At 43.6% G+C, this 23,305-nt stretch overlaps 2 protein-coding genes across 3 annotated transcripts in view; one reads left to right on the plus strand and one right to left on the minus strand.

Moving 5' to 3' along the window:
* Positions 1-20,784, plus strand: part of LOC129851966 (bone morphogenetic protein receptor type-1A-like) — a 53,348-nt gene extending 32,564 nt beyond the window's left edge. The window contains exons 3-13 of one of the 2 annotated variants that reach the window (XM_055918236.1): positions 1,177-1,511; positions 11,010-11,169; positions 13,391-13,493; positions 14,442-14,541; positions 14,674-14,770; positions 15,023-15,161; positions 15,487-15,679; positions 15,937-16,234; positions 16,501-16,676; positions 17,749-17,879; positions 18,160-20,784. In XM_055918236.1, the coding sequence (XP_055774211.1) occupies positions 1,436-1,511; positions 11,010-11,169; positions 13,391-13,493; positions 14,442-14,541; positions 14,674-14,770; positions 15,023-15,161; positions 15,487-15,679; positions 15,937-16,234; positions 16,501-16,676; positions 17,749-17,879; positions 18,160-18,285 (1,599 nt within the window). In that variant the 5' untranslated portion in view covers positions 1,177-1,435 and the 3' untranslated portion in view covers positions 18,286-20,784. The remainder of the gene's footprint in view (positions 1-1,176; positions 1,512-11,009; positions 11,170-13,390; positions 13,494-14,441; positions 14,542-14,673; positions 14,771-15,022; positions 15,162-15,486; positions 15,680-15,936; positions 16,235-16,500; positions 16,677-17,748; positions 17,880-18,159) is intronic. The other variant, XM_055918237.1, reaches the window with a different exon arrangement.
* LOC129851950 (multimerin-2-like) overlaps positions 20,630-23,305 on the minus strand; it is a 28,685-nt gene continuing 26,009 nt past the window's right edge. Inside the window, exon 8 of the mRNA XM_055918235.1 lies at positions 20,630-23,238. Within this exon, the coding sequence (XP_055774210.1) occupies positions 22,826-23,238 (413 nt within the window). The 3' untranslated portion in view covers positions 20,630-22,825. The remainder of the gene's footprint in view (positions 23,239-23,305) is intronic.

The raw sequence follows: 23,305 nt of genomic DNA on the forward strand, positions 1-23,305 counted from the left end.
GCGAGACGCACATGCCTACAAGGGAACAGACACATCTCGTTATTAACGCTGGGCGAGGCCAACACGGGTAATTGCGGAACATCCTTGAACAAATAATTTGGGAATGTTTGGCCATTCAAGAGTAGCGCCAGCCTGACCGGGATTTGCGAGGTCAAGCCTGCAAAAAACAAGAGGGCAAAGATGGACAGCACACACGCTAATGGAAGGAAAACAAAAAGGGGAGAATGGATGAAAGAGTGCAGTTTTGGGTTCTTGAGGGTTATCGTCCAAGGCTGGTTGTCACCCCACGTGTTCGTTAGAGGTTAGAGCGACCGAGAGCCCTGCCTTGCCCCATTGGCATTGTCCTCCTCTGATCAACCAAGCGTACGGTTAGGAGTCAGCAGGGTCACACATCAGCCTCAGACCCTTCTCACCATTTACCCCTCTCCAGCACCCTCTGCATCAGACATACGATGCCATGATTTCAATCACATTTCAATCACATTGGAAGCAATCTGCTTAGTTAAATGAGTGGACAGCAGTGTACCTTTTCTACAATACCTATTACTTGCATCCAGTATCAAATATGTGGCTTTTCTGTGTTCTGTTTGTGGCCGAAGGAGCTGATATGTAATCGGTTGGGAAGTCGCTGCTGCATGATTCTTTTCTGGCACGGTAACCCGTCTTTAGATTAAATAAGATGTGCTCTGTATCTCCCTTATTTGATTAGTATGCCATTTTGTCCCTTTTAAACTCTGCTTTTACTTGACTGGGAGGATTAGAGGCATGAACGTCTCCAGTGGAAAATCCATTTGTTGGTTGGGAGTAATGTTACCCTCTTGATGCTGTCGCTCTTCTCAGTGCGGTTTGAGGGGAGCAATGATGCCCCCACCGACCATTATTCTCTATCCACCGCAGTCCTGTATGTTTCCTCCCGAGTTGTGCTAAATTGCTCAGCAAATCTGATAACGTGCAGCCGAGGGCTCACAAAGACGAATAGGGGTCGGCTGTCGGTGTCAAACCCGCTGCCCTCTCTAAACTTGATCATGACATTGCTGTGAGGGCATGCCACGCCACTCTCTGCAGTGACACGCGTGAGGAAAACCAGGCTATAAAATTATGATCAAGTGTTCTAGAATTGTGTGATTACACTGTACTTCCTATAACAGTATTTTCCTTTTCTCTCTGATTTTCCAGGGTTTTGGACCGAGGGAGCTTGTGAGAAAGAAGATTTGATTTTTTTTGTGCCATCCTCCCTCCTCTCTCCCTGCCCCATACATATTCACCCGTACCTCCACTCCCCCCAACGGGGGAAAACTACTCTGCACCTCTTCAACCTGTGCTGAACCAGGAAGGGACAGGACTAGGCCCACCCTCAGAGCCTACAGAGGTGACCAACAAGCTCCCACAGAGAGCAGTCCAGCCCAGTCAAGTCTCCACAAGTCACTGTGCCAGGATGACAGGGTTGACCTCTTACATTTCCGTGGTGGGATTCTGCATCCAACTGGTGATCAGAGCTGAAGGTATTCAAAGTAAGACTGGCTCCTCTGTTATTGTAGTCCTCTGTTGTCCCACTGCACCCAAACTCACACAACTCTGTCTGTAGCTCCTAATCTCTTTAGTTGGATAGACACTCTAATACAGGGCTATTTAACTATATTCTTAAAGGGTGTACATTTAAATGTTAATTGCATAGGTGCCAGAAATTTTCTACATGCGATTATTCTTCAGAAGAACTGTATAAAAAAAGCACTGCACACACACCAGTAAAGCACTTTTCTTAAAATGAAATGTTGCTAAAATGAATTAGGAAAGAAGTGGAGGGTGCTCAACCAACGTGAGTCGAGGTGCAACCCAAAACTGTGAAACTATTAATTTCAAAACAGCTATTTAATTCTAGGACACACGTTCCGCTAGCGGAACCTCTCGACAACATTCCGCTGAAAAGGCAGCGCGGGAAATTCAAAAATATTTTTTTGAAATATGTAACTTTCACACATTAACAAGTCCAATACAGCAAATGAAAGATGAACATCTTGTTAATCTACCCATCGTACGAATTTAAAATGTAAAAAAAATTGGAGAAAAAATTGAGGAGAAAAAAAAGATCTCCGCTAAGTCCAAAAAACACAGCCATTTTCCCAGCCAAAGATAGGAGTCACAAAAAGCAGAAATAGAGATACAATTAATCACTAACCTTTGATGATCTTCATCAGATGACACTCATAGGACATCATGTTACACAATACATGTATGTTTTGTTCGATAATGTGCATATTTATATCCAAAAATCTCAGTTTATATTGGCGCCATGTTCAGGAATGCCTCCAAAATATCCGGAGAAATTGCAGAGAGCCACATCAAATAACAGAAATACTCATCATAGACTTTGATGAAAGATACATGTTTTACATAGAATTAAAGATACACTTGTTCTTAATGCAACCGCTGTGTCAGATTTAAAAAAAACTTTACGGAAAAAGCACACCATGCAATAATCTGAGACGGCGCTCAGATATAAACAACATTTCTCCGCCATGTTGGAGTCAACAGAAATACGAAATGACATGATAAATATTCCCTTTGATCTTCATCAGAATGCACACCCAGGAATCCTAGTTCTACAATAAATTGTTGTTTTGTTCGATAATGTCCATTATTTATGTCCAAGTAGCTACTTTTGTTAGCGCGTTTAGTATACACATCCAAACGCTCGTGCAGGTCCAGGCGAACGTCGGACGAGAACTTCAAAAAGTTATATTACAGGTCGAATAAACCTGTCAAACTAACTATAGAATCAATCTTCAGGATGTTGTTATCATAAATTTTCAATAACGTTCCAACCAGAGAATTCCTTTGTGTCTTTAGAAATAATGGAACGCAAGTCGATATCATTTGGAATGCGCGTGACCAGGACCTGGCTCTCTGCCAGACCACTGAGCCAAACAGCCCCCATCCGGCTTAACATCGCAGTAGAAGATTCATTCAACGTTCTACAGACTGTTGACATCTAGTGGAAGGCGTAGGAAGGGCAAATGGATCCATATCCCACAGGGATTTCAATAGGCGATGAGTTGAAAATCGTCCAGCCTTAGAATTCCCACTTCCTGTTTGAGTTTTTGCCTGCTATATGAGTTCTGTTATACTCACAGACATGATTCAAACAGTTTTAGAAACTTCTGAGTGTTTTCTATCCAATAGTAATAATAATCTGCATATATTAGCATCTGGGATAGAGTAGGATGCAGTTCACTTTGGGCACGCTATTCATTCAAAGTGAAAATGCTGCCCCCTATCCCTAAAAAGTTAAACGCTTCTTTAATTTTGGTCATTTTAAATTAATCTAAATACGAATCATCTAAATAAATAATGCAAAGATATGTCAAATCAGGTAATGCCAAATTCCAGTCTGAAGGAAGTATGCTTTTGAATTCAATTCATTTTTTTGTCCAACTTTCTTCTAACCAGTCCTTCCTCAGAGGAAAACAGAAGGGACGTACGTGTTGGGTCATAATCTTTTGTAGTTTAAACCGCTCAAACACTAGAGCCAAATTGAAATGATGAAAACATTTGCAACATGCCACATAGGTACTAAAAAAAACACTAAAAACTGCTAGGCACACTAGAGACAATATTGCTGGTCATTTTGGCACTGATCTTCATATTTTGGCGCCAAATTTTTACAGATATTTCATTAAAGCTGCAATATGTAACTATTTGGGTGACCAGACCAATTTCACATAGAAATGGGAGTTATAGATCTGTCAGTCATTGAAAGCAAGTCTAAGAATCGGTAGATCTGTTCTATGAGAGATATTTCTGTGTTTCCCGTTTGTGCGTCTTACTTTCGGTTTTGTACACCAGCTGAAAATACAATAGTTTCGGTTATTGGAAATATATTTCACTGTTTAGATGGTACAATGATTCTCTAAATTATACTTGCTTGTTTTGTTTCTGCATAGTGCATCTTTTAATGTTCATCATTTATCAAAGGGCCATTATAAATTAATAAACGGGCCGGATCTGGTCCACATGCCGCCAGTTGAATAGCCCTGCTCTAATATGCTGTTTTGGTGGAAAGTTTACTTGTTTCTGTGCAAGGTTCAATGACCTGGCAGTCCTCTTTGAGAATTTATAACGTAATCTCTGTTTTTAAAAGGGCAATTATTTTATATTTATTATAAATAGGTGTCCAATTTTCCCATTGTTCTCGTATGATTAATACTGAATAGTAACAATTTAACCCAATCAGTCCAGCAATTTCCAATTTGATCTCCTTTATGAATCCAAGACAAGACTAACTTCAGAAAGCAACTTTTAATGTGGGTACTGTTAAAACACTCATCTGTCAATTCCATTTGGAAGAGGTGCTTGATGAACATTGTTAAACTAAATTAGCACGAGTAGTTTGATTTTTCAGCCTTTAAGCTACCCCTTCATGTGACCCATGGTCCCCCACTCCCCACTATGGAGAGATCAGTATCTTAAGCCATTGTAATGGCCGCGATTAGAGTGAATTAGCGGCAAATGCAGGGCCTTTAGAAATGCATGGCCTAAGCTACCTAGTTAAAGAATATTACTGTAACCCCCCCAGGTGGTCCGAACAGGGTAATATGGCTATGACAATGTTCTGTTTTATATTCTAATTAGGGGACCTAACCATTGGGACCAAACACCATAGGCGCAACTCGCAGTCCCTTCTCTCAATACCATGTTTACCATAACGTGCAGAAACACCCATGAGGAATGAATGGTACCCGCCACTTGGAAAATGCCCTGTTCTCAATGAGATTAGAACATGTTGAATGTCATGTGATGTTCCCAGGATACAGCGGATAGATCATCACAGCACTGTGGGGTTGCTTTCTGCCTTATTTTGCACTTAAATTGGAAAATTAGGCCTACACGTTCCAAATGTGTGTCCGTGTGTCCAAAAGACACTGAATATGCTCCGATCACAAAAACAATTTAGTCACGGAAGACTCGAGCATCACGCTGGTTTTGTACTGCCGTGTTTGATGTCGGAAGGATATGATGTCGGAAGGATATGGCGCTATCTTAATGTGCCGGGGCCTCATAAAAGGGCCTCTCTCTGCTCCCCTAGCTGCTCCTACTGTTGCTCTCATACTGCCTTCCCAGCTGGGCCTCCACAGTGACTCACCCAGCAGCCATAAAAGCCAACCATGGCCATAAAGATGCAGCTCTCAGGCTCGTAAAAGGTCACCTATGTGAAGGCAAATATCAGGAGTTGATTACTCTGAAAGCAGAGCCTTTGAGCGAGCGTATATATATATACACACACACACACACACACACACACACACACACACACACACACACACACACACACACACACATACACACACAAGCGAGCTGATAAGAGGAAGGTGAGGCTGGTCCAAGTGTTAGGTATGATGATTAGTCTCAGAGAGCGTAGCTCTGAATCAGTTGTGAATTTATGACCGTGTTTTGTTATCACAGAGCCCACGCTATTTTGTTAATTAGTCTCTGTTGACTCTGTCGCCCTTGTCTACCTTGTCCCAGGCATACTGTACAGTGAAACAGTGCCTCTGTACCCACTGGGACAGGTTAGACTTTCTCCTTCCTTCCTCCTTTGCAGCTTAGTCATCGACAGTAGTGACTTGCCGGAGAACCCACCCCCCTCACTACAGGAAGCTGTTGAACTGATTGTTGGCGCTCTGGGTTCCTTTTTGCACATTAACCGTTTCCTCTATAGTACTGTCAGTCGTTACAGGGCAAAAACCACTCCAAACATTCATTGTTCTCCGGAAATAATTAAATCCTACAAGAGTTTTTTTTTTCCTACCGCTTTTCTATTTTTTTACACCACACTAGCTGATAAGCGAGGGAGTGTGGGGTCTGGCATATGCCAAGCGTTACGGAGAGAGGGGGCAGGGACTTATGAATGCTCTTTTCAGACTCACTTTTTTTGGTTCCAAAGGTGTCAACAAACCAATTAGAATTCCATTGTTGTCTCACCAAGGGGAGAAGGTGCATGTTTTATAGGTCTAGTTTTATTTTCTGTTGTTTTCCATGTGTGCGGAGTTTTAATGAGTGTGAGGTTGTAGCAACTTGTTAAATATTTTTCAAGGTACTCAACTGTTGCTGGGTAACAAGGGTTGTTGCATAAACTTCTCAGGAAGTTCTCCAATAGCACTCAAAGAACAGATGGATGGAAAGATGGGTCCCCCCCCCTACATTTTGGACAAAAGCCGTGTAGTGATTAATATGAACAAAATGTAATAGAGTTGTGGTGTTGAAATGTACTGTGGTGAAGAGGTTACGGTAACACCTGTCATTTTTCTATTGTCAGCATCACAAACCTGAGAACAACGTGAGAGGTATACATGTCTGTCCTTTGCTACTGTGAAAGTGATGATGGAGTCGAAAGGGGAGCCATCAAATTGGGTGTCTCACTTGTTCTATGATTTATATAATTGTCAGCTAATACCTCCATACTATTTTTGCCGACTCACCCACCTCGAGCTGTAATTTAATTTCAGGCAGCTCTCTCCCCGTCCAGATTCATTCCCAAGGTTCGAGAGAAAGGTGACATTGATAGTCTCTGGGGTTAGTTGCTGTGAACTGATGTATAATTTTTCTCTCATCTATTTGTCTCTCTCACATTTTCTCCCGCCTGAGATTTTAGTGGAGGGCATATTTTAGTTACTGTGTTTATGCAGAGTAGTGATGCGCAGGTTGACTCATAACCCACAGTCCCGCGGGGTTATATCTGTGGGGCTGGTTTAAGGTCATGAAATATTGTGTGGGTGGTGGGTGTCGAGCAGGATGAATAAAGAGAAAACGATGCCTTTTTAAAAATGTATAATTCTTGTGCAGTTTAAATCTATAGGCTTTTTTTTCTTTCATTATTTTAGTTTATCTGGCATTAGTGTGTAAGCCTTAGGCTTTAGGGCCTACCTGTATGTGTGCCGAATAGCCTACAAACCAAATGCTTTTGGGAAGAGCAGGAAAAGTTAACGCCGATACGGAGGCAAAAAGGACAATGTTGGAGTTTAATTCAATAAGAGAAAAGGTACGAAATGGAGAGGGGGAAAAAGAGAGAATGAATGGCCAAAACATGTATGTTTGGGAAAGATTTGGGGAAGTGGTAAAAGAGGATGATCAATTTGTGTGTCACATGGTCCGAATACAGTGAAATGCTTACTTACAAGCCTTTAACCAACGATGCAGTGTTTAGTTTGTTTTGTAAATATTTTCTTAAGTTAAAAAAAAATGTAAACACAAAATAACAAAGACTATATACAGGAGGTATCGGTTACCGAGTCAATGTGCGGGGTACAGGTTAGTCGCCTCACCTCCACATTACTCGCCTCACCTCCACAGTGGCCCCTGTTGGTAGAACAACCAGTTCAGAACACTGTTTAGATCATGGAGCGGCACTCTTAAGGCTGGACCTGACAAAAAAAAACATTCTGCTGCTGGCCCTTTAAGAGCCATGCATTACATTGCCTGTAGATGGAGTGCCTCGTTAGTCGGAGTGTGCTGGCCCTTTAAGAGTGCAGCATGTGGCTGACTGGAGATGGAGAGGCTCATTACTGGGCGTGCTCTGCCAGACCTCAGACTCCGCCGTGACTGGCGGCAGAATTAAGCACACATGTGGAGGCAGAGTTAGAGAGAGCAGCAGCCATTTCCAGCCTCACTGACAGCCACTGCTCCCCAGCCAATCACAGGCCTCCTTGTCGAGGGGGAGAGGTACTCCGTGTTTTCACTAGCGAGGCCATATAGGAACAAAACGTGCTTTGAGGCTCTTTGGGGGGGATTGATGTTGAACTTTAAATCTTGTATTGTCAACATGGCTTTCTCTGTAGACTCCAGTGAGATGGAGAGAGGCCTTAAAAGTCCTCACAGCCCCCAGTAAAAACGTGTCAGTTTTATGTGGACTATCAGAGGCTTTCATCACCTCATCAAAGCGTCCGGAGCCTCCTGAATCGCCCCCCATCACTCAAACATGACTTAAGCCAGTCTAGACCAGGCACAGCTCCCAGAGGGAGAGCGAAGGAGCTGAGAGTGTGGGAGGGAGAAAGAGCCATCTACCCATAGCTCTCTGGTTTTTATTTGAGGCCTGACCCGTTTGATCCGGTTCCAGTCTGCTGTGTGTTTATAAGTTTCCACACTGCCTCCCTACACAGCTCTGACATCGCCATGGGACAGCCCAGCTCAAACTGGGCCCTGGGCCATGCCACCACTTAGGTGTAGTTTATTAGCGGAACAATTTCTGGTATGATTTTGATTTAAATCTCCTGTGTGTAATATCAATGGCAAGATGTCTAGACTATCTGCCTCCTTTTCAGAGTTTTATTTCTTTGGGTGTGTGTGTGAGAGAGACCGTGTTTGTGACGGATGTAGAGCGAAGAAACCGCGAGACTGAGTCTATTCCCACCACCCAGGAAAATGTCGGAACTCTGGAGTCCTGTAATCTGTGTGTCGTTTTCCCCCTTCACTGATAGAAGGTAGACTTCAAAGCCCCTGGTTCCCAGCTTTCCGAGGCCAGCTCTGCTATCTCACTGTAGGACTGCTCAGGTTTCCATTAGCACTTAATTATTTTCAGGGTGGTGCTGCCGTAACCGGTAGCACCCACCACCTTTGTTTGTACAACACATTATGGTTTGTTCTATGCCCTAGGACCCCAGCTCTAACGATACAGCTATGAGCTCACAACCTCTGCCACACTGATTTCCCCTCTCACTCGGGCTTCATAAATCTGTCCTCGTGAAATATGCCCTTGACACATTAATGAGGACTGTAGTGAGTCACTTGCCTAGTTGTCTCCCTTCTCTATGCACACAACATCTTAGTGAAGAAAGTTGTGATCAGCTTTGCTTTAGTTGTTGAAGTGAAATAATATAGAGTATCTAATGGGTGTTTTTTCCCCCATTTTCGATACAGCTGTTATGTGTTTGTAGAAGTGTTTCGCAATCGTTTTAGTTTAGGATCCCAAAACCAAGTTATGTCTGGCAGGTTTTTTACCTGCCACCCTCTGGGGTTTCAATTACATTTCTTGGAAATTCTCTTGGCTGAAGTACAGTACCTAAAGTGAAGCATTTGTAGTAGTAGTAGTAGTAGTCTATTTCTGTAGTTAGGCTAGTATGCCAGTGAGTGTCTATGTACGCGATCAGTGTACAAATGAACTGTAAAAAGGAACCGAAGCCCAGAAGAAGCTATTGTATCGCTCCACTTTCCTTTTTAATGGTCATTTACCAATGGAATTACTCAGAATGCAGCCTGAATTTTGAACCTCCAGGACACTTGGTTGTAAAACGAGGGAAATAACCCTGAGAAAGACTAGAACAACAACTCTGAAGCCAGTTAATGGGGTCTAGGAAAGGAATGCGGCGATGGAGACAACAGCAGCAGTGAGAGAGAAAAACTGCCTGCCGTGTTGCTGTCCTGCTACCGAGACGTTTCAAAGTGTAGGTTTTGCAGGTGATTGGCCCCTCTGCAGACATGTCTGAACTCGAGCAGGCTCGAGTCACGTCATGCTCCAGAGGAAGTGCCCGCAGCCGCGCCAAGCACCGCACACAGACATCACTTTGTTCTTTGTGCTCACGGGGCCCACAGCCCAGGTTCACTCTCCTGAGCAGCATGGGGGAGGGAGGCAACTGGGGAAAAAGACAGAGGTGAAAGGACAAGGAGGCTAGGAAAATAAATAGGAGGCAGAGAAATTGGTGGGTGGGTGGGGGGTGGAAGAGACAGGAGGGGTTAGGAAAAGGTGGAAGTCAAGAAGAGCGGGATATGGACAGAGAAGGAAGAGAAGAACAACATGCAGTAGGACTGGAAAAAAGAGGGCAAGAGGTGAAATGACAAGAAAAGTGGGACAGGAGGGCATCGGGGCGGCAGGTAGCCTAGTGGTTATAGCGTTGGACTAGTAACTGGAAGGTTGCTAGATTGAATCCCCGAGCTGACAAGGTAAAAATCTGTCTTTCTGCCCCTGATCAAGGCAGTCAAGGCACTGTTCCTGGGCCGTCATTGTAAATAAGAATTTGTTCTTAACTGACTTGCCTAGTTAAATAAAGGTTAAGTTAAAAAAAAAAAAAAAGAAGGGGAGAGAGAGGAAAAGGGATCTGGAGAAAGGGCATGAGGAGAGGTGGCAGGAGTATCAGACTAATAGGAGGATTAACACAGTGAGCTCATACACATTTAATACAACATAAGATACTTAACCTAAAATTAGCGTTCCTGACCTTGTATCCATGGTGCCATGTATCAAATCTTAATGGCTCTGACTGGCTCCTTAATATGTGTCTGTAGATTTGTTGCCGATGCCCTTTTCTAGACGCTGTTAATACAGAGTGCTGGCAGTGAGCGCTCGACTACTTTAACCACCGTAAACTGAGTTTAGCCGTGAACGTTTGCTGTGTACTAAACCTTGCCATTATTAAGAACCACAACAACATAGCCTGCATGAATATTAGATTTTTCCGCCAGTAAAACCACACTGTTTTCAATTTCATATGTAATTGCAATCAGATTGGCAACGGTGCTAAAGTTGTGCTGAGAGAACAACAGCGGTTGCCTTGGCCCTTTTATACTCTGGTCTGCTCTGCTTACACTCACCCGTGTTGATGGCCCTGGCTGGACACTAGTACGGAGTATAAATAGCCCTCTAGCCTTATATGGATCAGGTTCATCAGATGAGTTCCCAATCAGGACCAGAGCAGACCGCTCTCAGATAGAAACTAATAGAGGGTGGGACAGCAGATTTAGAAATAACCTTAAGGCTATTGTGTTTACTCTGATTACATAGCCTAGTATTTGACTACTGTAACTCTTTAAACCAGATGTGTTAGGTGGTGGAATAAGTCATTTCACACAGTGTATTTATATGTTCTGTATGCCAGACAACGGTGATGCGTGCAGTAAAAACAGAAGGAAGGAAAGAATGATGGATTGTGATATTTTTACTGTCATTATAAAACACAACTGTTTTTCTCTCTCACCCTGTCTCTTCTCCTCCCTTTCTGTCTCTCCTCAATCCGTCCATCCAGCTGGTCAGAATCCAGACCACATGCTCCATGGCACCGGACACAAGCACGAGTCCAGGAAGCCCGGAGACGGGCCCACGGTGGCCCCAGAGGACGCCGCCCGCTTTCTGAGCTGCTACTGCTCGGGCCACTGTCCAGAGGACCACAAAAATAACACCTGCGAGTGAGTGACCAACCACCTCGTTATACACTGTACTTTCCCAAAGGCCAAATCCTTAAAGACATGCTCCGAAACTTTGGCGACTACTAAGTATACTTTTTTAAACCTCCTGCTAGTGACGCACCGAAATATTTTTGGCCGGTGCCAATATCCAATATTTACCTTGACAAGAAACTCGATGCCAATAACCGATATTTAAAATTTTTGTGGCCTTTTAAGCATTCTAGTACAATTAAATAGTTAATACATGGACGCAGCGGCCTAAGGCACTACATCTCAGTGCAAGAGGCGTCACTACAGTCCCTGGTTCGAATCCAGGCTGTATCACAGCTGTGATTGGGAGTCCCATGGGGCGGCGCACAATTGGCCCAGCGTCGTCCCTGTTTGGCCGGGGTAGGCCGTCATTGTAAATAAGAATTTGTTCTTAACTGACTTGCCTAGTTAAATAAAGGTTACACACACACCACACTGATCAAAAAGTAGTTTTGTTGGCATTTACGTATGGCCCCATTACCAGTAAAGCATCATCAAAAACGTTTTCTTTCACTTGCTGTGCTGTTTCGTTGTTCGTTTGTTCAGTCATTTCATTCTCAACCAGGATTTCTTTGGAACGCCGTTTGGGTCTTTGCTTGTCAAAAAAGATGCACGTCAAATAACACTATTTGGAAGGTTGGAATGTTATATAAAATCAACAAAAGACAATCATTTGTTAATTTGACAAATCTGTTGAAATCACACAGGATGCATTATACTTTAGAATTGCTTTGGGGACATACTTATTTCACTGTACAGCCTTACCCCATGTCATTGATCCACAATCCATAGGTATCAGTCTTTTCAGTGACACCCAGTGAACATTAGCTTCGTAGCTCTTATTGCGGGACTCTGAAACAACTGTGATTTGAGCCACATTTATTGTCAACCTATGTGTATTGAAAAGTATTCCAGAGGAAAATGAATACTGCCTGGATGTTTTGGAGTCTGATAACTCTGAGGAGGATGTTGGGAAAAAATATATTGGGTATTGAGTAAACTGTTACCCCATTTCATTGATCCCCAATCTTTAAGTAAAGCTGTACAGTGCAATATGAATGTCAATACACACAACAAGCTGACACAGACCTGTGATAAGAGCTACAACGCTAATATTTGCGTAAACTCTTCACAGTTGTGTTTTGTGGGTGTCACTGAGTAGACTGATACCCAATTCCATTGCTTCACATTCCAACCTTGTTTAACATCTAGTCTAAATATGGCATGATTCGACCGATTTGTACCCTTCTGCATCACTTTGAAAGAGGTACTTTTATTTTGAAGGCAAATGGCAAATTCCACTATTGTGCCTAATCCTTAATGTGGCTAGCTTCACAACACACATAACCCGGTCAGGTCGAGCCTCACTAGCCAGATGAAGCTAGCTGGCTGCTTATAACGTTAGCTTTGGGCAACAGGGTTAAGTAACTGGCTAGATATTTATTGTTATGAACTGAAGCTCAATTTCAATAGGCAATCAACAAGTGGCTACCTAGCTAATACTTACTCGCAAGGATTCCTAAATCATAGCTAAGAATAGTGAAAATGGCTGCAGTTTCTACTGGTCATTGTTTTCAGGCTGGTTGTATTGGTGCTAGCTAGGTACCAAGCTAAGGCTAGCTAGCTAGCTAGCTACCGCAAAAGTTGCAGTCGAACACATACTGCTTTATTACCAATGTGGTATTGTAAACATATCGATTGTGGCTGGTGTTTGCTTGTTTGCAGACTTTTTTGTACAGCGTTGACAGTGGCGCTTGGCTTGCACATGCAAATTCAGAACACATAACATTCTATAATAGAACTGTGTTATTTGATGTGTCAAATTAGTGTTATTGGACGTTTATCGTTTTTGACACGCAAAGACCCAAATGGTGTTCCATAGTATGTCGTGAAGCTAATAGCAGTGACGCTATTACTGTGCAACTCCGGTAGGGCAACATCTGAACAATAGCGCACTAGGAAATGTTAGTGTTTACCAGTGCTCGAATTTTATGGAACCGCTTTTGGTTCGTGAGAGCAACTTTCAGAGCTTTTTGCTATAAGTATTCAAAATTACCAGAATCTTTCATTTAGATGTTTGTTCCAAATCTGACTTTTGGGTCTGTGATGAATGTCAATGAATGGCAGGTTTGGTCAAAGCGCTAACCTAAGTGTGTTTTGGAACTGTAGTCATTGAATGTGTATATTGTAGGACGAATGGCCAGTGTTTTGCCATCATCGAGGAGGACGAGAATGGAGAAGCTATTCTGACCTCTGGCTGCATGAAGTATGAAGGCTCACATTTTCAATGCAAGGTAAGCATGTCTGTATGGAGGGAGCAGGACAAGACAAGGACACATGGATGTCAATTATGTTATGTTACATGAATGTAATTATTGAACGTATATGTACACTCAGTAGCAAGTTTAGTACCGGGTTGGACACTGCTTCCATAACAGCCTGAATTATTCGGGGCATGGCGTCCAATCACTGCTCAATTGGTATCAAGGGACTGAACGTGTGCCAGGAGAACATTCTCCACACCACCGCCATCATCCTGTACCGTTGACACCAGGCAGGATGGGTCCATGGACTCATGCTGCTTATGCCAAATCCTGACTCTGCCATCAGTATGAAGTAACAGGAAACGGGATTCGTCGGACCAAGCAATGTTTTTCCACTACGCAATTGTCCAGGGTTGGTGATTGCGAGCCCGCTAGAGCAGCTTCTTCTCGTTTTTAGCTGATAGGAGTGGAACCCGGTGTTGGTTGTCTACTGCAATAGCCCATCCATGACAAGGATCGACGAGTTGTTGTACTGCGCCATTATTTTTCTGTTCGTGACATGCCTGTTAGCTTGCACGATTCTTGCCAATCTACTTCAACCTCTCTCGTCAACGAGCTGTTTTCGCCCACAGGACTGCCACTGACTGGATGTCATTTAAAAAAAATAGTCACACCATTCTTGGTAAAACCTAGACACTGTTGTGCGTGAAAAGCCCAGGATGGTGGCCGTTTCTGAGATACTGAGATCCGGCGCGCCTGGCACCGCCAGTCATACCACGCTCTAACATTCAATGGAACAGTAACAGAATCCCTTGACGCCTTTCTGCCTGCTTGAAATAGCAAGCCACTATCACTTGACTGTCTGTAGGCGAGACGTTAACTAATAAACTGGTCACTGAGTCTATAGCTAATATTCATATTTTGTTCTTGTTTAATCATTCTAAATAACCCTTGTTATGCCAACAAACATTGTTTCAGGATTCGCCCAGGGCTCAGACAAGGCGAACGATCGAATGCTGCGATACAGACTTCTGTAATCGGGACCTGCAGCCCACATTACCTCCCCCAATGGACACTGGTGAGGCTCCGGGCCAACTGTTACTCTACTGTTGGTGTTTACCTCTTTGTAGCTGCTCCACTATGGTATTCTTATACTAGTTTGTCTGCGTCGGAAATTGTATTTGGGTACTCAAATTGTTTTGTTTTGCAGGTTCCTACTTTGGCAGTGCCCATTGGTTGGCTTTCCTTATATCAATGACTGTGTGCTGCTGCACTCTCATCTGCATCACGGTAGTCTGTTACTACAGGTAGGACTGGCTATTACAGTGGACTAGCTAACAGAAAGAGAGAGATTCCAAATGTACCGTCTCTACTATACAGTGACTTGAGTCCTGGTGGTAGAATACAAGTCAACTGTTGGTGCCATTTAAGCATTTCTTTAAGATTAATTAGTCTGTTTCACCTCTTTTCTAATAATGATTTACTTGTTGCCTCACAGCACTTCTTGTTCATATTGTAGCATTAGCATGTGTACTGATCTGTGTGTGTGTTCCTGCCAGGTACAAGTGGCAGACGGAGAGGCAGCGGTACCACCGGGACCTGGAGCAGGACGAGGCCTTCATTCCTGTGGGAGAGTCTCTCAAAGACCTCATCAACCAGTCCCAGTCCTCTAGCAGTGGCTCTGGGCTCCCCCTGCTGGTAAGATCCCCACACGAGACAGGGAGGGGCTTTGGAGCATGTGGCCTGGATGGAAAGCCTTTGGCTATGGAATGCGACTTTTTTCTGCTTTCCAGGAAAGTGTAACAGCTGATTTTGTGTTTGTCTTTGGTCATAGCTAGATTATAGTAGGTTCAGTAAAATTGAAAATTATAACATAACACAACATAGCCTTACAAAGCATTGGCATACATCTTGCTTGAAACGGCGAATATCACGTGAAGAAAATAACAAATGGTAAAAGTTGTAGTAGTTATGATCTGTGGCACACTTGATGCTCAATGCCTCTCCCTGGTATGTCTTGTAGGTGCAGCGTACCATTGCCAAGCAGATCCAGATGGTACGCCAGATCGGCAAGGGGCGCTACGGCGAGGTGTGGCTGGGCCGCTGGCGGGGAGAGAAGGTGGCCGTCAAGGTGTTCTTCACCCGGGAGGAGGCCAGCTGGTTCAGAGAGACTGAGATTTACCAAACTGTGCTCATGAGGCACGAGAACATACTGGGTAAGCTTCGTTCTTACCACTTGCTTGTAGTAAAGAAGACTGCCGTCTCTGCCTCCATCTAAACCACATACTGCCATTTTACAGTTTTCTTTCTAAAATGGTCTGAATCTAAGTTTTTAATGTAGTCTTGATTGACTTGGCGTGATTTTAGGCCAACATTTGCCCTAATACATGAGGTCAACAGTCATGTATCAGGGCATGGCCTACATCTCAATATAGCACTAAACACCCCTCAACTCTCTTCTCACCCCTTCCAGGGTTCATAGCAGCAGATATCAAGGGTACCGGGGCCTTCACACAGCTCCTCCTCATCACAGACTACCATGAGAACGGCTCCCTGTACGACTACCTGAAGTTCACCACGCTGGACACCCAGAGCCTGCTGCGACTGGCCTACTCCGCTGCCTGTGCCCTGTGCCACCTTCACACGGAGATCTACGGCACCCAGGGCAAGCCGGCCATCGCCCACCGAGACCTCAAGAGCAAGAACATCCTGATGAAGAAAAATGGAACCTGCTGCATCGCTGACCTGGGTCTGGCTGTCAAGTTCAACAGGTAGAATGCTGCTCAGTCATGAATGTTTTAATCAAGGTTGTGTTCATTAGGCACTCAACGTAAGAAAACTTACGGGCAGGGAGGGAGTACCTGAACTTGTCCAATAAGCAACAATCGTTTTGTGACGCTACGGTGTGCGCTAATGAATGCGACCCATGTTTTCACTTATGGCCGCTCTTCTAAACAGTGCTGAAGTTTTGTTTCTGGAGCAACTGACCATTTCCCTGTGAATTACTTGTGAATTCCTGTTCTTCTCTTGTCGTCAGTGATACCAACGAGGTGGACGTTCCTCTGAGTACGCGGGTGGGGACCCGGAGGTACATGGCCCCTGAGGTGTTGGGAGAGACCCTGAACAAGAACCACTTCCAGGCCTACATCATGGCTGATATATACAGCTACAGCCTCATCATCTGGGAGATGGCCCGCCGCTGTGTAACAGGAGGTATGGGGACACAGACACGTGCGCGCGTGCTCACACACCGACATAGACGTGTATACACACAGACAACCAGATATAGACGCGTATACGCACACACTCCTTATAGTCATGAATCTACAGGCATTTGAGTACGCATTTGATACTGATATTCCAGACCAGTCACCAGGGCCTGAAACTACCTTTTTTTTAACCAGCCAAAAATCTACCACTCAAAATATTTAGGCTGGTAAAATATCTTTCTGCCAAAATAACAAAACCAAGAACAATAAATGTATTACTAGTCAGAAGTGAGGTGTTATATTCCTAAATATTATTTCATTTTTGTGACCTTAGTCTTTTAACCAACATTTTTACAAATGAGACAATTGTTCAACTGCCCCTTTAAGGCAGGAGGTTACTGTGGCAACATAGCCCCTGAAGTTGTCAGTGGCAGTGTGCCTGTCAGATAGAATCTGACTAGAACCCGATGTGTCTTCATTGAAGCGAACTCAAAAATTCAAAACAACCTAGCATGTGAACAAAACAATGTAACAAGAGACACAAGGACAAATTCTCACTTTAGTACTTTCGAATAAATTAGACCAACTTTTATGCCTTCGCACAGCGCATCGAAAAATGTAATCTTCAGCTCTTCAATCACAGTGCGCGCTGCTTCCCAGCCAGGCGGTGTTGATGCGTGTCCCGCGGCATATACTACAGGATTCGTAGTTCTTCGCGTGATGATTAGCTACCAGCTATGCAAAAAGACAGAAACACTTAGAGAGAAGCTTCTGCAGCATTTATTTAGCTATAAATGGGGCGCATACTTCTATTTTTATTCTCAAATGTGAGTGAAATGCTGTGGAGCCCTGACCACCCGCCAACATGGCTTGTGAAATAAACATATTACACGCCAATGCCAAAAACTTACCCGCGGGTGTTGTTTTTAGGCCCTGCCAATCACTACAGAGAAGAAAAAACCCCAGATAGGCTTAAGGTTTCAACTGGTTATGGAAAGAGCTACACTGACGGTATGTTTGAACCGGTGTTCTTTTGCGCTTTGCTTACGCGTCACTATCTCCCTCTCCTCTCTCAGGCATAGTGGAGGACCACCAGCTGCCCTACTATGAGATGGTGCCGGCAGAGCCGTCCTTTGAGGACATGCTGGAGGTGGTGTGTGTGAAAGGGCTGCGGCCCACCGTGTCCAACAGGTGGAACGGTGACGAGGTGAGTCCTGATTTTATCAGGGCAAATATGGTTTTGCCTGTACGAGACCCTTGAGAAAGAAACCGAAGAGCAGTGCATAAACACATATAAATGAGTAAAGAAGGCAAAGGTTGTCTTTTATCCAGTTGTAGCAGCGGTAACCCATATGAAAGCATTTGCATTTAGTACTTTAAAAAAACAACTATAATAAGTAAAAATCTGCCTAAGCAATACTGTGTATTTAGCGGTTATTGAAATTAGACCAAACTCCTAAAGCGGGGTGTGTGTGTTTTCTCCACAGTGTCTGAGAGCCATGCTGAAGCTGATGTCTGAGTGCTGGGCCCACAACCCCGCCTCGCGCCTCACCATCTTACGAGTCAAGAAGACCTTGGCCAAAATGGTGGAATCGCAGGACATCAAGATTTGATCCTTTTCCCCCCTACATACTCAACACAGCCTGACCTAGAGACAGAACTCCCCAGTGTGTCCTAATGCTGAATGTGTCACCTCTGTTCAGTTGGCAGGGGAGGAGGAACAGGGTATGGGAGAAAAAGGACCCTGTTGTCACAGGGCTTTGGGCATAGAGCCTTAACCTCCATGAGTCTCTATCACCACAACGGACAGATGCTGCTGCCAAAGGTTCTTTCCCTTATTCCCTCCCTGGCCAGAGGAGTTCTTGGTCAACGTGCTGCATTGAATGCTTTCTGTGAAAGTCAAAACATGACATTGTGTGTGGAGGGGGATGGCATTTTCCTGCTCACATGTTGATGGGCAGAAAGGAATATGATGGAGGAACCTTTGAGCCTCACTTCAAACCAAGACACTGCCCTCGCAAGCGTCACCACCTGCCAATTATGTTCAATTTTTGCCTGTAAACGTTTTATGCCAACATTTTTTCTCTTCAGGACAGTCTTCTCCTGCCATATTAAAATGTCTCTCGACTCTTAAGTAGAGTAATTACGAAATACGAAATAAGGTACTATAATTATATGTGAATTTAATATGTAAATATATTGTATCGATAGATGCCGTGCCTACTCAAAAAAAAAAAAAAAAAAGAACATGCTGCAATGGTATTCACGTCCAGTGGGCTTCAAACGGGACCTGCTTCAAGAGCTACGAGCAATCCAGACAACCAAGGATGTTGTAAGAGGGGATAACTGACTTGCCTTAAATCAACTTGTCACTGTGCTTCCTACAACAAACCTCAACTCAGTAACTTGTCAAAAAAAATCTATGATCTGACACAAAAAAGACGTCTGGTTAAAAAAACATATTTAATGCAAAATTGTATTCAAATGACATTTGTGAATAGGGAGTTTGTGTCCCATCATGTCTCTATGCTTACCTCTTCTTACATTTACATTTACATTTAAGTCATTTAGCAGACGCTCTTATCCAGAGCGACTTACAAACTGGAAAGTTCATACATATTCATCCTGGTCCCCCCGTGGGAATTGAACCCTGGTCCCCCCGTGGGAATTGAACCCACAACCCTGGCGTTGCAAGCGCCATGCTCTACCAACTGAGCCACACGGGACCACATATGTGTTATCTTGTGTATGTTCTGTTTGTCTTCTGGGAGGAAAGTTCAGAATACAAAAATGGCATATTTTGGCCCTCATGAAGCCTATGCAAAGGTGTGCAGCTTAGAGGGCACACATCAATTAGGCCTTTCTAAAAATGATTAATCTGACATTTCTGCTGTCCCCACGCCCCACTGATTCTTGTCCACATTCGTGGATCTAAGATGAATCCCCCCCCCCCCCCCCCCGGCTCTTCTCTTGCTTTTCATTCCATTTTGAGTTATATATATTCATTAAGTGGCCAACTTTCATATTGCCAAACATCATGTGAGCTCAGCCGTTGAACTGTACCATTGACTAAGATGGTTGCATTGTGCCATAATGGTTTGTCATCGGGCTCACAAGAAGTCCACATTAGTTCAGAAAATATGCAGTATTTTACTAACTTAAAGTACAATTATATAGCTTACTCAATGCTATGTTAAATGGCATATTTACTTTAACTAAATGTTATTTTTAGCACGTCAGAGCTCTATTGCCATTGCAGTTTGTTGATCCATCAAGCCTCCTCAGGTTTGTGTGACAGAATTACAGTCAAGTACAGAGGGAACATACTGTAGATGCAACCCTGAAGTGAAACCACTTCCGCTTGCTTTGGGACACATGCAAATATATACATATTTGCAGGTTTCCTCAGTGATGTTATCTGCGGGCCAGTGCAGAGGGTAGAGCAAGCCCATTTATGACCATTTACCACAAGAGGAACTGCATTTCTACATTTAGAACTTCATACAGGTATGAAATGAAAACAAATAATATCCTTGACTGAACCACTTGTCCTCAACTCTTGACCGTTTGTTTGCACGTGTAATGATGATGAGGAAGCGTTGTCACAGATCGTGCCCTTTGTTAACTCTCGCGTAGGATCCAAGTCTTGGCCAGTGTATTCTTAACTTTTTCTTCCACGTCCCTGCTCCTATTGTCTGCCTCTTATCTATCCAATGTTTGCTTTTGCTTCCCTTGTGTGCATACAAATTTAAGAAAAAATATCTTCCAGTGCTTGTGGGTTTGCGCGCATGTTAAGTGTGCATGTCCGCTGAAATCACGTGCAACCTAGTGTGTCAGGACAGTTTCTTTGTGAATTAAGCTAACAGTACATATGGTAGATATTTAAGAAATATTTCACCCGAGCAGTAACTAGTGTTTTCCTCTTTGTAATATGCAAGAAAACCATATAGAATAATCTCTAATATGTACATCTTTAATGTGTTTTTTTTTATACAGCATCTGGTTAAAAGGTGCCTTTTTGAGTTTACCAAGGAAAGAAAACGATTCTGTTTCTGTACACAACCTGTCCAATGTATCAATTTTAAAGTAAATAACCTTATTTTAGTACACAACTTTGTGGTCTGGTTTTGGGTTATTGTTTCATTTCCTTCCAATTAACTGTTGGTTTGACTGGAGAATGAGGCTAAAACCAGTAAAGGTGTCTAGCACTGCCGTCTGCTGGAGGAGAAAGGTACGGCATATTGATGTACTGTAATAAGAGTTTAAATCTCTCGTCAATATGGAGCCCGTGTCTTATAAAAAAGGGTCTGTTTTTCTACCTGAGGCCTTATACATGTACAGTACCATGAAAAAGTATTGGCCCCTTTCTGTTCTAATTTAGCATATTTTTGATACTGAATTATATCAGATCTTAGACCATAACCTAATAGATAAAGGGAACCTGCGTTTACAAATAACAATATATAGTTATTTTATTTTATTGAAATTACGCAATACCCAATTCCCCTGTGTGGGAAAAAGTAATTTCCCCCTTACACTGAGTAACTGGTTGTGACACCTTTAGCGGCAATGACTGCAACCAAACGCTTCCAGCTGTTGATCAGCGTCTCACGTCGCTGTGGAGGAATTTTGCCCCACTTTTGCATGCAGTACTGCTTTAACTCAGCGGCATTTGTGGGTTTTCAAGCATGAACGGCTCGTTTCAAGTCCTGCCACAACATCTTATTTGGGATTAGGTCTGGACCCATGTCATCCAAAAAGTTTACCAAAAGGCATCTGGAAGCACCTAGATGATCATCAAGACTCTTGGAAGAATGTTCTATGGACAGATGATTCAAAAGTTAAACTTTTTGGATGACATGGGTCCCATTATGTCTGGCGAAAACCAAACACTGCATTCTACAGTAAGAACCTCATACCAACGGTCAAGCATGGTGGTGGTAGTGTGATGGTTTGGGGATGCTTTTCTGCTTCAGGACCTGGACGACTTGCCTTAGAGCAGAATTCATGGTTCCTTCTATTGTCAGAGAATACTACAGGAGAATGTCAGGCCATCTGCCTGTGAGCTGAAGCTGAAGTGCAGCAAGACAATGATCCAAAACACAATTAAGTCTACATGAATGTCTAAAAAGCAACACATTTGAAGTTTTGGAATGGCCTAGTCAAAGTCCAGACCTAATCCCATGTGAGATGTTGTGGCAGGACTTGCAACGAGCAGTTCGCGCTTGAAAACCCACAAATGTCGCCGAGTGACAGTAGTTCTGAATGCAAATGGAACAAAATTCCTCCACAGCGACGTGAGAGACTGATCAGCAACTACAGGAAGCGTTTGGTTGGAGTCATTGCTGCTAAAGGTGGCACAACCAGTTACTCAGTGTAAGGAGGAATTTGGGTATTGCTTTGTTTATTAAAATATGTATCATTTTGTTCCCTCAGGTTCCCTTTATCTATTAGGTTTTGGTTGAAGATCTGATAACATTCAGTATCTAAAATATGTAAAGTAGAGAATTAGAAAGGGGGCAAATGCTTTTTCACGGCACTATTAGAAATGTTGCAGTCATAAAGCACTGAAAGCCCTCTATTGTGCCCTACCGAGCAAAAAGGCAGTAACTGCTCATAGCGTGGAACTGAGAAAAATACATTTTATTTACCTTGGTTTCACAGTAACTTTATGCAGTTACTGCTAACATGACCCCCATTTTCTCCAAAACACAATACGAGGCAGGATACTTGTCCACGTGATTAAGCATGTATTTGATGTAGCAAAAATGACAATTTTGGACCAAATGAGCAGTTACTACCTTTTTGCTTGGTAGGGCAGCGTTGTGGTAGCACGGAGGGGAGTGTCATATCTTAAAGAAGCCCACCTTTATATTCTGAAAGCCAGAGTTTCTATAGAATATTGTTTTATGGTCTAGAATGTTCCTGTTTCCCTTATAACTACCTAGAATAACTCCAGGGAAGTTGTTGCAACGCTCAAAATGGTATACTATATGACAAATGTTTTATACTCCCTGAACCTTCTACATACTCCCCCTCCCAATATCAATGTAAGAGATTGAAACGCAGGTGGCATAGTAGCTGTCAGTCTAGTGATTGATTGCTCTCAGGCCAACATCTCTCCTCTGACTATACAGAGCAGCCCCGGCATCCTCAGGTGGTCTGATAGAGCAGAAGCCCAGCGAAGGCGTTGTCTTCGGGGTCATCGGTCACCAGAGTCCCCTCATACAGTTCAAGCCGGAGCTTCTCTCCCTGCTGCAGCTGTAGGAGACACACACGGGTGACGGGGCCAAACAATGCCATCTTGTCCTGATGTAGAGTGGCAGCCAGCTCCCTGTTCTCTCTCCTCAGCCCAGACAGCGAGGGGCCAGGTTCAAAGTTCAGCGTCAGCGCGAAGAGGTAGATTCCTGCCAAAGGTGCTTGGAACATCCCAGTGTGAGTTGAGTACATCTGGCCCAGGTTTAGCGATGTGTCCTCAAACACCAGGAGGCTGCTGTCACTTGGTCTGCTGCGCTGTATGCTTCTGGCCAGAAACATAAGGGGACTGTCCCCCAGCTTGGATAGCACTGAAAGAGAAGAGACAGGAAATGATCAGCTGTTATCTGCTAACTGTTCATGGGCGGTATCAAAAAT

This window comes from Salvelinus fontinalis, chromosome 1 (genome assembly GCF_029448725.1).
Source record: "Salvelinus fontinalis isolate EN_2023a chromosome 1, ASM2944872v1, whole genome shotgun sequence".
NCBI classification, from domain to species: domain Eukaryota; kingdom Metazoa; phylum Chordata; class Actinopteri; order Salmoniformes; family Salmonidae; genus Salvelinus; species Salvelinus fontinalis.